The sequence below is a fragment of the Dermochelys coriacea genome, chromosome 11 (assembly GCF_009764565.3).
Source record: "Dermochelys coriacea isolate rDerCor1 chromosome 11, rDerCor1.pri.v4, whole genome shotgun sequence".
Lineage (NCBI taxonomy): Eukaryota > Metazoa > Chordata > Testudines > Dermochelyidae > Dermochelys > Dermochelys coriacea.
This window is the reverse complement of record NC_050078.2, coordinates 29156993-29170736: the sequence shown is the minus strand read 5'-3', so window position 1 is coordinate 29170736 and position 13744 is coordinate 29156993. Positions and strand designations below refer to the sequence as shown.

Below are 13744 nucleotides of genomic sequence, written 5' to 3'. Positions count from 1 at the left end.
TTAGTGACTGCTTTCTCAATAAACACTAGAGCTAGAAACCATTATTCTGTATATCTGCAAGCTGAAATCCAAACTTTCAGTTAATGTTTTCATTTTACAATACCAATTGATGTTATATTGGTAGCTAAGATAATGTTGGTATATTGAAAAAGGGAGATTTTTGCAGGATAGTCATCAGTGGTGATTTTTAACTTTAAAAACCTTTCATATTTCCATAAACCATCGCTTTCAACATTCAAGAGGATCTGCAAGGACCCATTGAAATTAAAGTACAAAAATAATGGAGAAACTGTCTGGTTATTCTTTCAATTTAACCAGTGTCTTCAATGTTATTGAAGGAAGGAATCACAATGGAGATGTCTCTTTATTTGTTTTATGTAACTAAAAAGAGATTTTAAAAGTTACCATCCACTGCCAAATATACTGAAAACTACTATTTTAATTATTAGGTGTCACTTCTGCTTTAAAGCCGAAATAACTATGGTGGATCAGTAAAAGATCCATCTTTTAAAATGTACTTCTATGATAAGATGGAGAAAATTTGATCACTGACCATATTCTGATCTGTATAGATTTGCCATTTGTGTTTATTCTACTTTGTTTTAAGATTTTGAGTTTATCAGTTGTTTACTTGTTATTACTTTGATATCTTTTGATGAACATGCTAATAATTTGATGGATAAATCACTATGGAGGAAAGTGCCCTGGACAAAGTCAACTTCCATACTGTTTCACATTCTTGTAGATCACAATTCTCTCCTCACCCTGGGTCTCCTAGTGCCAGTAGTATTACCTTGCAAAGAATAGATTCAGCAGTAGGTTATTTTTTCACTATTTTTTTAGTAGAACTAATCTTCCTTTAGAACTATTGTTTATTCTAAAAAGAAAAGTGTTCTTGGCCATAAAAAGTTTAATGTATGATATAGATGTTTGTAGAAAAGATATAGAGAAAATTTATTGGAGCCAATCTACAAGCAGCAGCATTGACATTACAGTAAATGTAGGAAGGAGAAGGTCCATTTCTGTTTCCTGCCTGTGTATACGTCCATTAAGCATAGTCAGATGGAATGGCAGATGAAAATGTTTGCATCTATAGGTGTATTAGGCCTTTGTGTTATATTTACACATTGAGGGAGTTTTCCAGGTTTTTTTTCCTCTGTATTCTACTGGAATTTTTAAGTACATTTGCTAACTTCATATATATTAATGATTGCTGACCATCTTTAGTTGTCTGCTCTTCTAGAGTTTGGTCCATTTTAGAGCTATGTCATGAACATATAAGCATTTTGATGTAGCTAATTTTCTGTGTATTTTCCTTCATCCATCAGAAGATAAGATAGATAAATGACCAAATTCCTTCTGTAATAGAATATTTATCATGCACCTGTTTTTTTTTCTTTTTGTTACATTTCTACCATTTGTGCTTTGATGTTAATATCTTTGTTTATTAACCTTGTTTTTCAGATGGGGCATCCAGGCATGCCGCATTATCCACCTATGGGAATGCACCCGATGGGCCAGAGGCCACCGAACATGCCACCGGTTCCACATGGAATGATGCCTCAGATGATGCCTCCAATGGGAGGACCACCAATGGGGCAGGTAAGGCAGCTTATCTGTGTCTTTCTCCCCCCCCCCCCCCAATCATTTGAGAGACAGGTAAGTCTCCCAGAGTTGCTTGGAAAGAATAATGTTAATAGTCATTAAAATGTAGTGTTTCTATAGCATTGTTCATTGGTAATGCAGAAACTACAGTTGTAACAAAAATAATAAAATTGTCTTGTGATTTCAAAATTTAAAATAAAAAGATTCGGTACTTGAATTCACAACTTTTGTTGTTGTTAATTTAGACAGTATTTTATTAGTCTTTCAGGACAAATAAGGGGCATCTAGCAGTTTGCAGTTCTAAAAACCAAAAATCCTGAAAACAAACTAACTCCCCTTTTAATTCTAGCAAGAGACTGTAGTGTCATAATGTTGAAGCTGCAACATTTCTGTTTCTTTGGCTCTGTGCTAAGAAAGTATTATAACCAGGGATAGAAGAAAATTACAGGAGATGGAGGGAAGAAATGTAAAATTATTTGGTGCTATTTTACACTTCCATAACATACTGTTATTTCTGGTCTGTCAACATGATGCATATCTCGAAAAATAAACTTGGCCACTCAGTGGCAAGTATAAAATTTTGTGGCAAGTAAAGGGGGGCCTAAACTATACCTTCGTGTATTTTGTAAGCTTTCTATTTTTAATAATTAAAGGTCCTGTCCCTTATTAAGTAAGTTCTGAATTTGAAATAGGGCAGTTCCCTTCCTGAATATGCAGAAATCTCTAGTGTTGCTTCTGGTGAACCTGGCTTTCCTAAACAAAAGCAGAATCAAATTGACAAGACCGAGGGGTGGGAAGTTGCGGGAACACCCTTCCTGCGAACATTATGAGGAATCTAAAGCACATTCAAAGTTACAAGACACCTGCTAGTCAGAGGCCGGTATGAAAGATGGAGCCTCCTGCGAAAGGTCCAGGATCAGCTCCATGGTAGGAATTCCATCACCCCTGTTCCCAGAGTATTGGGGCAACCCCTGAATTTTAATGACTGGAGGGTGGCTCATCTACCCTATTAGTAGATGTAGGTCTGAAGGATGTCTGGTACATTTTTCACGCTGCAGTACACAGTATGGCAGTCCGTTATATTGAATACATACTTGCTGCAAAGAGTAATGCAGTTTAAAAAGACAAAGGCAGATGGAGGTGGGGTGATGCAATGTGAAAACAGAGTGATTTGATTGATCATCGGTACATGTCTTACCAATTATGAGCGTTTGTGTTTTTTTAAAAAAAAAAAGGAGTACTTGTGGCACCTTAGAGACTAACAAATTTATTAGAGCATAAGCTTTCGTGAGCTACAGCATCCGATGAAGTGAGCTGTAGCTCACGAAAGCTTATGCTCTAATAAATTTGTTAGTCTCTAAGGTGCCACAAGTACTCCTTTTCTTTTTGCGAATACAGACTAACACGGCTGCTACTCTGAAACCTGTGTTTTTTAAAATAATAAACACACTTGTCAGTCCCCTTGTCATCTCTTACCTAAAAGTTTTCAGCCAGAGTCCCATTGCCTTTGTGTCTCCTTCATCTGTCATCTTACCCCTTCTGTCCATGTAATGAGCAGTTCCCACATAGTGTAATAAATGAAAAAAGTAAGTAGATGACTTAGTCAGCAAGCTTCTGGCAGACATTGTGGAAGAAAAGGCTCTTGAGGGGATGCGGAAGGGAAAGTAAATGAGGGGAAGTTAGAGGTTTAATGACTATATGGCCAATAAGAATGGGCCAGTAGGCTGGTATTCTGACTCTAAATCTACTAAACTGCAAATGTTGGTCTATTGGCCCATCTCCTTGGATGCTAGGACCATTCCCCTAGCAAATACCTGGTTCTTCTGCTTCTCTCTGAAGCATTCTGGGAGGGGACAGTCTGCAGGTTTGTAAACTCGCTTCTCAGGTATCTTGGTGGGACAAGGCCATTGCTACTCTTTGTGTCTTTGAGTGACTCTCTAGGGCTGCCCCCTACTTAATTCACAAGAAAATCTCCTGAGACTGAAAATAATTGGGTCTTTTTTCCAATCCTTCAATCTGCAAGGGCTTTGGGCCTGAGAATAACTGTAGTATTATCTCAAAAAACAACGGTTTTTCTAACTACAGAGAGAGGCTTCAGAGCAATAGGGAATGCTTGAGATTCCGGTAGGTACTTGTGCAACTTCTAGGAAACTTCACATGTTCGGCTCCCACTTAGTTGGAAGTAGCAGTGGGGCAAGAGTGCTTTCTTCTCCTGCTTCTACAGGATGACGAGGAATAGGAGGGCCGCCTTCCAACTTTTCCTTTCTTCCTCACCCTCCCAAGAAAACCTTGTGGATTGAGGGTGGAGCAGTAGCCCTACCAAATTATCCCTCTCTCCACACAAGATGCAAGATGAGGGGAGTGGTAATCTGATGCTCCCTGAAGATACAGGGGGATGGGGTCACTTGGCCAGCCTGCCAAAGTCTATGAAGGTAATGGGGGATGACTGAAACGTAAAGGGGTTGACTTCCCAAGGCCTCTTTGGGAACTGAGTGACAAAATTTTAGTCAGCTGAATATGATCAGATTAGCATAGCACTTCTGTTTGTGCTCTTTGCCACATTTATTTATGGCTTATCAGCTCTTAATATTGAGAATTAGTGGAAAACTGGGAAAAGCGCAAAATATGAAGGAAATCTTTTTAAGAAAATTTTTAAACAGCTTTATAGTGCATCAGTTGGTCACTAACAAGTAACTTATCTATATAAATTTGCTGTGGTTACTGCCTCTTCAAAATAGTCTAAGCATGTACTCCCAGACAAAAATTAGCTTATCAAAATAAAAACTATGGGTCTTCGTTTCATCAGACAGTACATAGATCTGGACTAAAATTTTAACAAATTGTAATAGCCAGTCCACATTACCATGTTCAAATTGTTTTAAGGGAAGTAGCGTGGTTTCATTGATGTTACATGTTTTTCTAGATGTTTATAACCATTCAAGAACTGGTTGAGAACTCTTCGCTCTTGCTACTTAACTCTTTTAATAGCACTATTCATCTTGAAAGATCTTGGCAAACATTAATTCTTATAACACTACTGTGAGGCAGTTACCTCAAGAATTACTCCTCCTAGCAGACAAGGGAAAGAAGGCATCAAAGTTAAGAGAGTTGTGGAAGATCACAAAGGGGACCAATTTAGAGTCTGAATTAGCATTTGTGATACTTAACCGATTTTGTTGTTGTTGGCCCCCAGATTTTCTGAGAAATCTTTCCTTCTATGTTCCCTGTTCTAGCCTAGGATTCCTATTATGATGGGCACAGCATTATCAATAGATTACTCATCTTGTCATTTTAATATTACATATTCTCATGTAATCCAAGTAGTGCTGTCTACAATAGATGTCTTAGCTTTCTGCTTATATTTCAGAGCTGAGTTGAAATGTATGCTCTTCTTCTCTTTAAACTGGGAAGTCTGTTGGAGTGGATTTGTGGAAAATCTAGCTATTTCCTAACTTAACATTGTTGCTAGTTTTATGTAGACTTCTACAAACTTCTACTACACTTTCTTTTGTCCTAGGGGATTATTAGACTTGTTTATCAAACAGAATAACTAGTTAGAGACTGGTACACTATCATAAAAAGTTCATACTTGGTGCTATATATTTTCTCAATTACACTCTACAATAACATTTTAATTGTAGATGCCTGGAATGATGCAGTCAATGATGCCTGGAATGATGATGTCTCATATGTCCCAAGCACATATGCAGCCTACTGTACCGGTAATCTTTAAAACTTGTCTCCTTCGCTTTTTAAACTATCTTACCCTATGTGAACACTATTACTAGCATTTCGTAAAGTCTAGTCAAGCTTTTGAACTTGTATAAAATTGTGCTAAAAATGTCCTCCTTTGTGTATAAAATTCTGTGAGGAAGAGGTGAGTAGTTGAATAAAGCTTCAGAAGACGCACACAAAAGCAGTCACTTGCACCTTAGTGGAGGAGTGATCTGTATTTAATCTAATTACTTCCTTAACGTGCAAAATATTCTCTCTACCCAGATTTCAATATTGCATATAACTATTGATTTCTTATAACACCAAGCACTTTCTCTTTGTACATCTATTGTAACTTTTTAAAAAATAAGGTGTTTAGTACTCATCCAGATTTCCACATTAATAATACGCAGCAAAAAATAGTGAAACAATTTTAATTCATTAAATCTCTTAAAAGATGCCAATAACAGAAATATCATTGTTTTCTTTCATATTAAGTTGGATTGCCCATTATAAGCTTTGGAGGAATTTCAGAGATCTTAGGGAAACAAAAGCACCGTAGTCAAAAGAGGTTAAAAAGAGAGATCTAGTATGCTAAAATTCAATCCAATTTTAAATATATGAAAATATTATTTCAGTTGGTTTTTGGAGCTCTGACAAATACTTTCATACTATAAAATGATCAGGAATAATATCAGTTAAGTACAACTTACAAATTGTATACTTTTTAAGGATATGTTGTTTCACAGTCTAAACATGACAATATTTTCTCTTTTAAATTAAGATAACTATTTCATTTTCATGCTATATGGTGGTTGACAGCTGGGTCTTGCTTACATGCTTTGTGATATTTGGGTCAGGAAGGAATTTTTTCCTGGGTCATATTGGCAGGTGAAAGAAGCTTTACTCAGAAAAATAAAAAACAAAAACACACTTTTTGTGACCTTACCATAGCATCACTTTAGATCAGCTGGTGTTGGCAGTTTGATTGGATAAAAAATTACATCTGGAAGTCTTTTTCCTAGTTCAGATAAATTGAGCTTGAATGTAGTACTTCTGAAATTTGGAGTCTGGAAATCAGTTGAGTTCTCTCTCCCATATTATCAAGCAGTTTATTGGTAATTATCATTTGATTTTTTTCATGCTTTGAAAATCTAAATATCTGTTTGGATATCCTTATAGTGTTTACTTACCTGGGCAGAAAATTAAATAGAGCTTTAGATAGTGCAGTTTAATATATATATACAGTTGGTTCAATTTTCAAAGGTGCCTAAGTTTCTTAGGGGCCTTAGTCACATTGATAGTAAAAGGGGCTTTCCCTTTAAGTCACTTAGGTATTTTTGAAATTTTTCCCCAGTGCCTAAAGCAAGATCATTTACTCTCAAAGTGATCATTTGGGTAACCTTGAACTTGATTGCACCCGTATGGGTGTTTTTATTGGATCTACCTTGCTAATCAGTATTATTTAGATGTTCAGTTATCTCTTGTGCAGACTGCCTGAAAAAAATCAAGTAACTGAAGGACTGAGTCCAATGAATGGTAAACTTGTGTATCTGTTAAAGCTTTACATAAAAAGATAGAAGTCAAGAAATTCTTAAATCCTTTTAATCCTCTCTTTTCCCCCTTTGTTTCTGAGATTTGTACTAACCGTAAAAGAGTGCCAATCAAGGCTCTGGGTACCCATGACAATCTATTAAAAGTAGAGCAGACTCAGCTGTTGAAGTATAATGATTAATAGAAATAATAATCCATGGTAGATTTAGTGAATCAATTGTTAATCCATTTTTCTATTAGTACTAAGTTGACAAAAAAATTGTGTGTGATAAATCAAGTGATTGCACTACTCATAGTGGTGATGTTGCAGTATGTCTTTATTGACCTAAGTCTGAAAAAGTTTATTCAGACATGTACCCAAGGCTCATCTCTTCTTCATGGGTAAAAGCTGATCTATTGCTGTTTGAATCAATCAAGGTTTAAAGTATTACACAGGTGGTGGTATCAGTCACAAACACACCCTCATGGTTTGCGTCAGGTGTGTTATTTCAGCATTGGAATTCGCTGGTCATCTGCACTGTATATATTGGATGAGTGTTCCATTTGCATGCTGAAGGTCTGTTCTTTGTAAGGTTGGCAAGAGATTCATTGAAATGAATTGGTGAACGTATGGCTCTTTCAGAAAAGTATCTTGTTATCCTAAATTACTTTCTTATAGAGCTGGAATTCCCATAATTATTATGTGGGGGGGATGGAGAACCACATTTAAATTGATGGAGCATTTTGCTGCTGGAAAAACTTGAACAAGTTGCTTCTTTGAATTGATTATGATATTTAGTAACGTATTTTAATATACTGTTTTTAAATAATACGTTGGTTGTTTCTACAGCCAGGAGTAAACAGTATGGACACACAAGTAGGTATGTATATGCAATCATTAAATTTTTAAAATCTTTTAATAGACTTGGAATTAATAAATCTAAAAAAAATGAAGCTTAAGTTTACAAACAATGTAAATTAATCTTTATCCAATTTCCCTTTTATTTATATAAACTCTTTATTAAGTTTAGTTTATAGTGATGTTTTATCTTTCCTAATGTCTTTTTCAGACATGAAAAAACTTTCATGGAAAGAAAACAAAAGGATAATTTTTATATGCCTTAAAACCTTGTTTTGTGTCTTGTTAGTTTTCTTTAACGTTTTTGTATTTGATTTTATATCATTTTATTTTTTCTCCTTCAAGTATTGTCTGTCATTATAGACCTCTACTCTTGAGATTCTCGGCCCATCTGTATTCCCCTGCAATACCAAACATTCAGACCAAGAGGGTATTTCGGGAACTCGTACCTCCTTCCCATATTCTTCAGGTTGTCCCATATCTAATTTGGTGTACATTCTCCAGTAAAAAGATTCTTTCCACCCATGCATGAATAGCACCTTCTTCGGAGCTGAGTTGAACTTAGTGCTCATGAAACTGATGGAATCGCCAATTGATAATCAAGAGCAAAGATGTTTGTGTAAACTTTTCCTTGAAGATTGGATTGCCAGTGTCTAGAACGTCATTATAATGAGTCTGAGAGCCATAAGGGTAACCTGTGTCTTCACTAAGATGGTGTTTAGTTCTGGTGGAACTCATGCTATTAAATTACCCATGTTTTCACCTGATCTGCACTCAGTACTGGGAGAAGATAAATGGCATAGCTTGGGTGTTAAGAGGCCCTTATTTAATACTTGGATAGAATTAAGATCTCTCTGAATCTTCTGGACTATTTGTAATTTCAGATAAATCCAGACAGATTATTACTATTTAGAGGTTGTCTAAATGGATTGAAGAGCACATTCAGGTCTGTGATCTTGCAGATGTTTCAGTGCTTGATGGTGCTGAGGTTCATTCCACCAGGTCTAAAATAGTGTATGCATCAGCCATTCCCAAACATTATTAGTTCATGTACAAAAATTAGCTCTTTAAAAAAAAAAAAAAAAAAAAAGATGTTGGAAGTGCCGGATGCAAATTGCTCCTTCATGCACATTTATTTTAGGTCTTAATAGGCTTCATTTAAATATTTATGGACTCACAATAAAATAAAATTTGAATGAATCTGGTGGAGATCTGCCTGGGGAAAATTAGAAAAGAAGGGAGTTTGGCTGGAGGAGTCCCACTGGAACCTTAGAGAATGTGAGGTTTAGAACTAGTTGAGAATTCTTCGATAAATCTATTTAATCGGAAAATGCTTCTTTGTCAAAGTTCTTTAACTTTTCTGCAAGAATTTATAAGTTTCTCAGGTACAGGATGGAATATCGGGGGCAGGGAAACCCACTATAACAGTGGTTCTCAAACTGTGAGAAAGTGAGTCGCTACCCCATTTTAATGCAGCCCCCATGGCTGGCTCAGACTTGTTGGGGGCTGGGGCCAAGGCCAGAGCCCGAGCCCCATCACCTGGGACCCAAGCCCAAGGGCTTCCGCCCTGGGTGGCGGGACTCAGGTTACAGGCCCCCTGCCTGGTGCTGAAGCCCTTGGGCTTTGCTCCCTCCCTCTTCCCCCTCCCCCCCCAACCTGGGATGGTGGGGCTTGGGTTTTGCCCTGCCACCTTGGGCAGCTGGGCTCAGGCTTTAGTTCCCTCTCCTGGGATCACGTAATAATTTTTGTTGTCAGCAGAGGGTCACGGTGCAATCAAGTTTGAGACCCCTGCACTATTATGCGGTTGTTAAGGCACTCACCTGAGATCAGTGAGACTGAGTTTCCAGTCCCTACTTCAGTGAATATTTTTCTATACAAAGTGGAACAGCTCCAACAGGAGATATTGAGACAGATCCACTCCAGAATAGTTCTTCCCTCAAAAAAAAAAAAACAAAAAAACAAACAAACCCAAAACACATCAACTTTGAAAGGTCTAAGTTTTATCCCAATGCAGAACGGGAAAATTTTTTGAAATTACAAAACGTTTTGTGAAGTAGGAAAACTGTTCCCTGCCCAGCTCTAATGATGTTAGACAGATGGTAGAGCTTTGAGTGCATGTGAGCTCTGGTGGAGAGTGCATATGTAAGAAGGGAGGGATAGAGAGGTGGGGAGCCTTGGGACATGTCTACACTTATCTCTGGAGTGATCAATCCAGTGGGGGTCGATTTATCGCATCTAGTGAAACTGTGATAAATCAACGGTCGAGCACTCTCCCGTTGATTCTGGTACTCCACTGGAGCGAGAAGCGTAGGCAGAGTCAACAGAGGAATGTTAGCATTCAACCTACTGCAGTGAAGAAACCGCGGTAAGTAGCTCTAAGTATGTCTACTTCAGCTACGCTATTTTCATAGCTGAAGTTGCATAACTTAGACTGACTTAGTTCGCACCCTGTCCCCCCACAGTGTAGACCAGGCCTTAGCAGCATTAGTCTCATTTCACTCTTGTTCAAAAGCTTCAAGTTCCTGTCCGGTTCCCTCTGAGCCAGGGAACTCTGCAAGTCTCGCTATAGCTCCCCTCCCCGAAGAGTCTTCACCACAGGACTCCTTCTGCCCTTTGGAGCCACAGATTCCTTCTTCTCGATTAAGGGTTTCACAGCCCTTCCTTCACAGGGCTATGCATAGAGTCAAGCAGGCTTACCCAGCTTCTCCCCAGGGAATTACGCAATCACTCGCCCTCATAATTGCAAGCTTAATACGTTTCACTACGCATAGGAGTATAATATTGCATAATATGGCCTAGACAGGGCGCTGCATTGCCCACCCAAATTTATTGTCTGAGCGCTTGCCCTCACCCTCATACTGGCTTGATGGGTCCATCTCCCCACAGAGCAGGGCAAGCAGCACTTCATCTGTGGGGCTATCCATGTTGCCACTGGGCATGCAGACTGGGCAGAGGGAGTGAGGGTGGTGCTGCCTTTAGCCACTATGCCCTACCAAGGTGGGGCTGCATGGATGGTAGGCTGGCTCTGGAGCAGTGGGGAGAGGTGATGGGGCAGCAAGGCAGGCATGGTGAGAAGGGGCAACAGAAGTGGCAGCATGGAACAATGTAGAGCCCAGCCCACAGCATGATGAAAGCATGGCCAGGCAAATGCAGCCCCTACTGGCCTGCAGCATTTTTCACTTGGCTGGCTTGTGTTGGTGGCACAGGCAGCAGTGGCAGCCTACAATGTTGCTGGCTGGTGCTAGGGGTGGACCTAGTGAGCACAGGGGAAGCCAGGCCACAGGGCTGGTCAGGGATTGGGAATGTGTTCCCATGGGTGGGCCTTCAGGTCCCCGAGCTCTATAGTCTGGGGGTGTCTGCCTCCCCCTCCACATATGCTAGGATGTCACACATTCTTTTGAGTATATGCCACACACCTCAGATCTGAGACTTTCCCAAAGTTTGGTCTGTGTCACTCCCTGAGGGGAAGGAATGCTTCTTGGTCTCCACCACAGGGCAAGCAGGGAGGCCCTGGCAGAGACAGGTCTATGTGCTGCCACCACCTCCTTTCTGTGTCATGTGGTAGCACCTCCTCAGTGGGTGGTGCTGGTCAGCCCTGGCCAGCACCCAGGGTCACAGCTGATAAGGGAGATGAGGCCTGCCCCATCTGGAGGAGCAGGGAATGTGTTTGGGAGATGGACGAGGTGTCCCTTTGTCTGTCTGTCTCTGGCGCACACACATGCACGCAGCCAGATAGGAGCTCATTGGATGGGGCTAGCTGGAAGGAGACAGGGCTCAGGACTAAGGGTGCTGTGATATTTGTCTATCGTAAGTTATGACCCACCCAAATTTCCATTCCCAACTACACTACTGCTATTAACCGTAAAGGACATAGTAAAATGACAGACAGTGAGGATAGATGTAGCATTAAATAGTTTTGCCAAAAATACTGATGGTGTTCTCAACTATGAGAGGAAATCAACAATTGCATACTACTTGAACAAATCACAAAAGTATTTAAAAAGAGAGACTTAGCTGCAAGGACAATCTCATAAAGTGTAGTGCTTTATTTCAACCTGTATCAACATAACTACAGTTGCTTGATAAGAGCGGTTGGATGTTGTCCATAGAATCTTAAAAATGTGGGAGCGGAAAGGACTTCAATAGGTCATCTAGTCCTGTCCCCTGCACTGAGGCAGGACTAAGTATTGTCGGAACCATTCCTGGCAGGTGTTTGTCTAACCTGATCTTAGAAACCTCCAATGATGGAAATTCCATATCCTCCCTTGGTAACTTGTTCCAGTGCTTACTGCCCTTACAGATGGGAATTTTTTCCTAATGCCTAATCTAAATCTCCCTTGCTACAATTTAAGCTCTTTACTTGTCCTATCCTTAGTGTATTTAAAAATGTTACATTTTTTTCTTCATTTCTACTTTCTGTGCTTGTTACTTTATTTATTTTGCTTGTGTTTTCATATTTGGAATGAAAGAAACTGTGCAGATACACAGTATATCTTGCGTATTCTTGTACAGAGCAAAGATTTACAATATTCTGTTTATTTTTTCTTTTTTTATTTCAATCTTGGAGTTTGAAAGATGTGGTGATTATCAACTTTATTGTAAAAAAAAAATATATTTTTGGTACCAATTCACTATAAAAAAAATTAGTCTTAATTTAAGTAGTCACTATTTAACAACTATTTTTCAGTTTCACAAACCACACATGCTGGGTCACTTTAGTGACTTTAACTTTTTGTTAACTGATGATAAAGATATGGGTTTTGTGGTTAAAATGTGCTTTTATAAAAACAAAATTCATGAATACTGTCTTCCATATCTGTCTAAAGAGGCTGTATTTATATAACGTTTTTCTGTATTAAAACTCTGAAAAAGAAAAAGTACAATTTTGCATAACAATTTTGCATCATTTTTTGTGCACATAATTCCTTGGAGTGTACCCAGCACTACCCATATCCAGGTTCCTGCCCCACTGCATGATCTTGATCTGAAGACTCACCTTTCTTCTCCTTCTTTCAGGCCCTCTTCCCCCAGGGGTATGTTATGATTCAGGCAGGCTTCCACAGTCAACCAGCTATTCTGGTTCCCATCCCAAGGAACCTCTCTCCTGACTTGATGTTCCCCTGTAATTCTCCTTTCAAGGCTGTCTCTCCTCCTCCTGGGCATCACCTAACAGCTAGGTTTTATCATGTTAAGGAGGTAGCTACCTGATTTACATCTGGCCCCATTTCCCACCTGATCTGCTGCTCCCTTGAATACCAATTTCCTTAAAGATACTATGTCAAGGAACAGGATTTGGCTGGCCCTTGGCCCACTTCGCCTTAAAAGGGGACAACAACTGTATGACCATATACAACTTCTAACAACTCTCGTAGCATTGTGGTACATGTACCACAGTATGGAAATTTTGGGGATTTTTACTGCTACTTAGTCTTCAAGAGTAAAGATCGATAGTGTTTATGCTGGAAGAAGAAAGAGAGGCTATTTGACAGTAATTGGTTTTTCAATTGGGTGGTTGATATGGATTCACACTCCTGACCCTCCTTGCCCTCTTTGGAGTCTTTTAATTCAAATTCTGAGGACATGGCTCAAGAAAACATTTAAGCACATGCTTGTGTCCGAGTGACTTAAATGGAAATTAAGCACATGCTTAAGTGCTGCCATGAATAGAGTTGTTTTCCTGAACTGGGACCTGCATAATGAAAAGTAGATTGTGTTTGTGGGTCATGGCTTATTATAGGCCCGGAACAGCTGGTGCTGCAAGAACGTGTGTAGCCCCAACAGACATTCTTGGCAAAAGAGTTCTGGTTGGATGCCCCTGGGTGCCCATTCCAAGGGTTAATCTATCTTCATAATCTTCTTGAACTGGAGTTACGGGTAGGTCATTTATCTTTTAGTTTTTATCAAATCTTTTATTTACAGTAAGTCATTTTTTAATTTATAAAAGGCCAGAGGGGAAAAAATAGAATTTAGAAGTGTTTTTCCTAGAACACTAGTGTTTCTCATTCTGTTTTCTGTTTGTTTGTTTGTTTGTTT

At 39.1% G+C, this 13744-nt stretch overlaps 1 protein-coding gene across 7 annotated transcripts in view; it reads left to right on the top strand.

The window, feature by feature from the left end:
• The window catches only part of PRPF40A (pre-mRNA processing factor 40 homolog A), a 45379-nt gene that overhangs the window by 2588 nt on the left and 29047 nt on the right, over nucleotides 1–13744 (top strand). For all 7 annotated transcript variants that reach the window (XM_038421475.2, XM_038421473.2, XM_038421472.2 and 4 more), the window contains exons 2-4: nucleotides 1465–1602; nucleotides 5247–5327; nucleotides 7703–7733. In XM_038421475.2, coding sequence (XP_038277403.1) covers nucleotides 1465–1602; nucleotides 5247–5327; nucleotides 7703–7733 — 250 coding nt within the window. The remainder of the gene's footprint in view (nucleotides 1–1464; nucleotides 1603–5246; nucleotides 5328–7702; nucleotides 7734–13744) is intronic.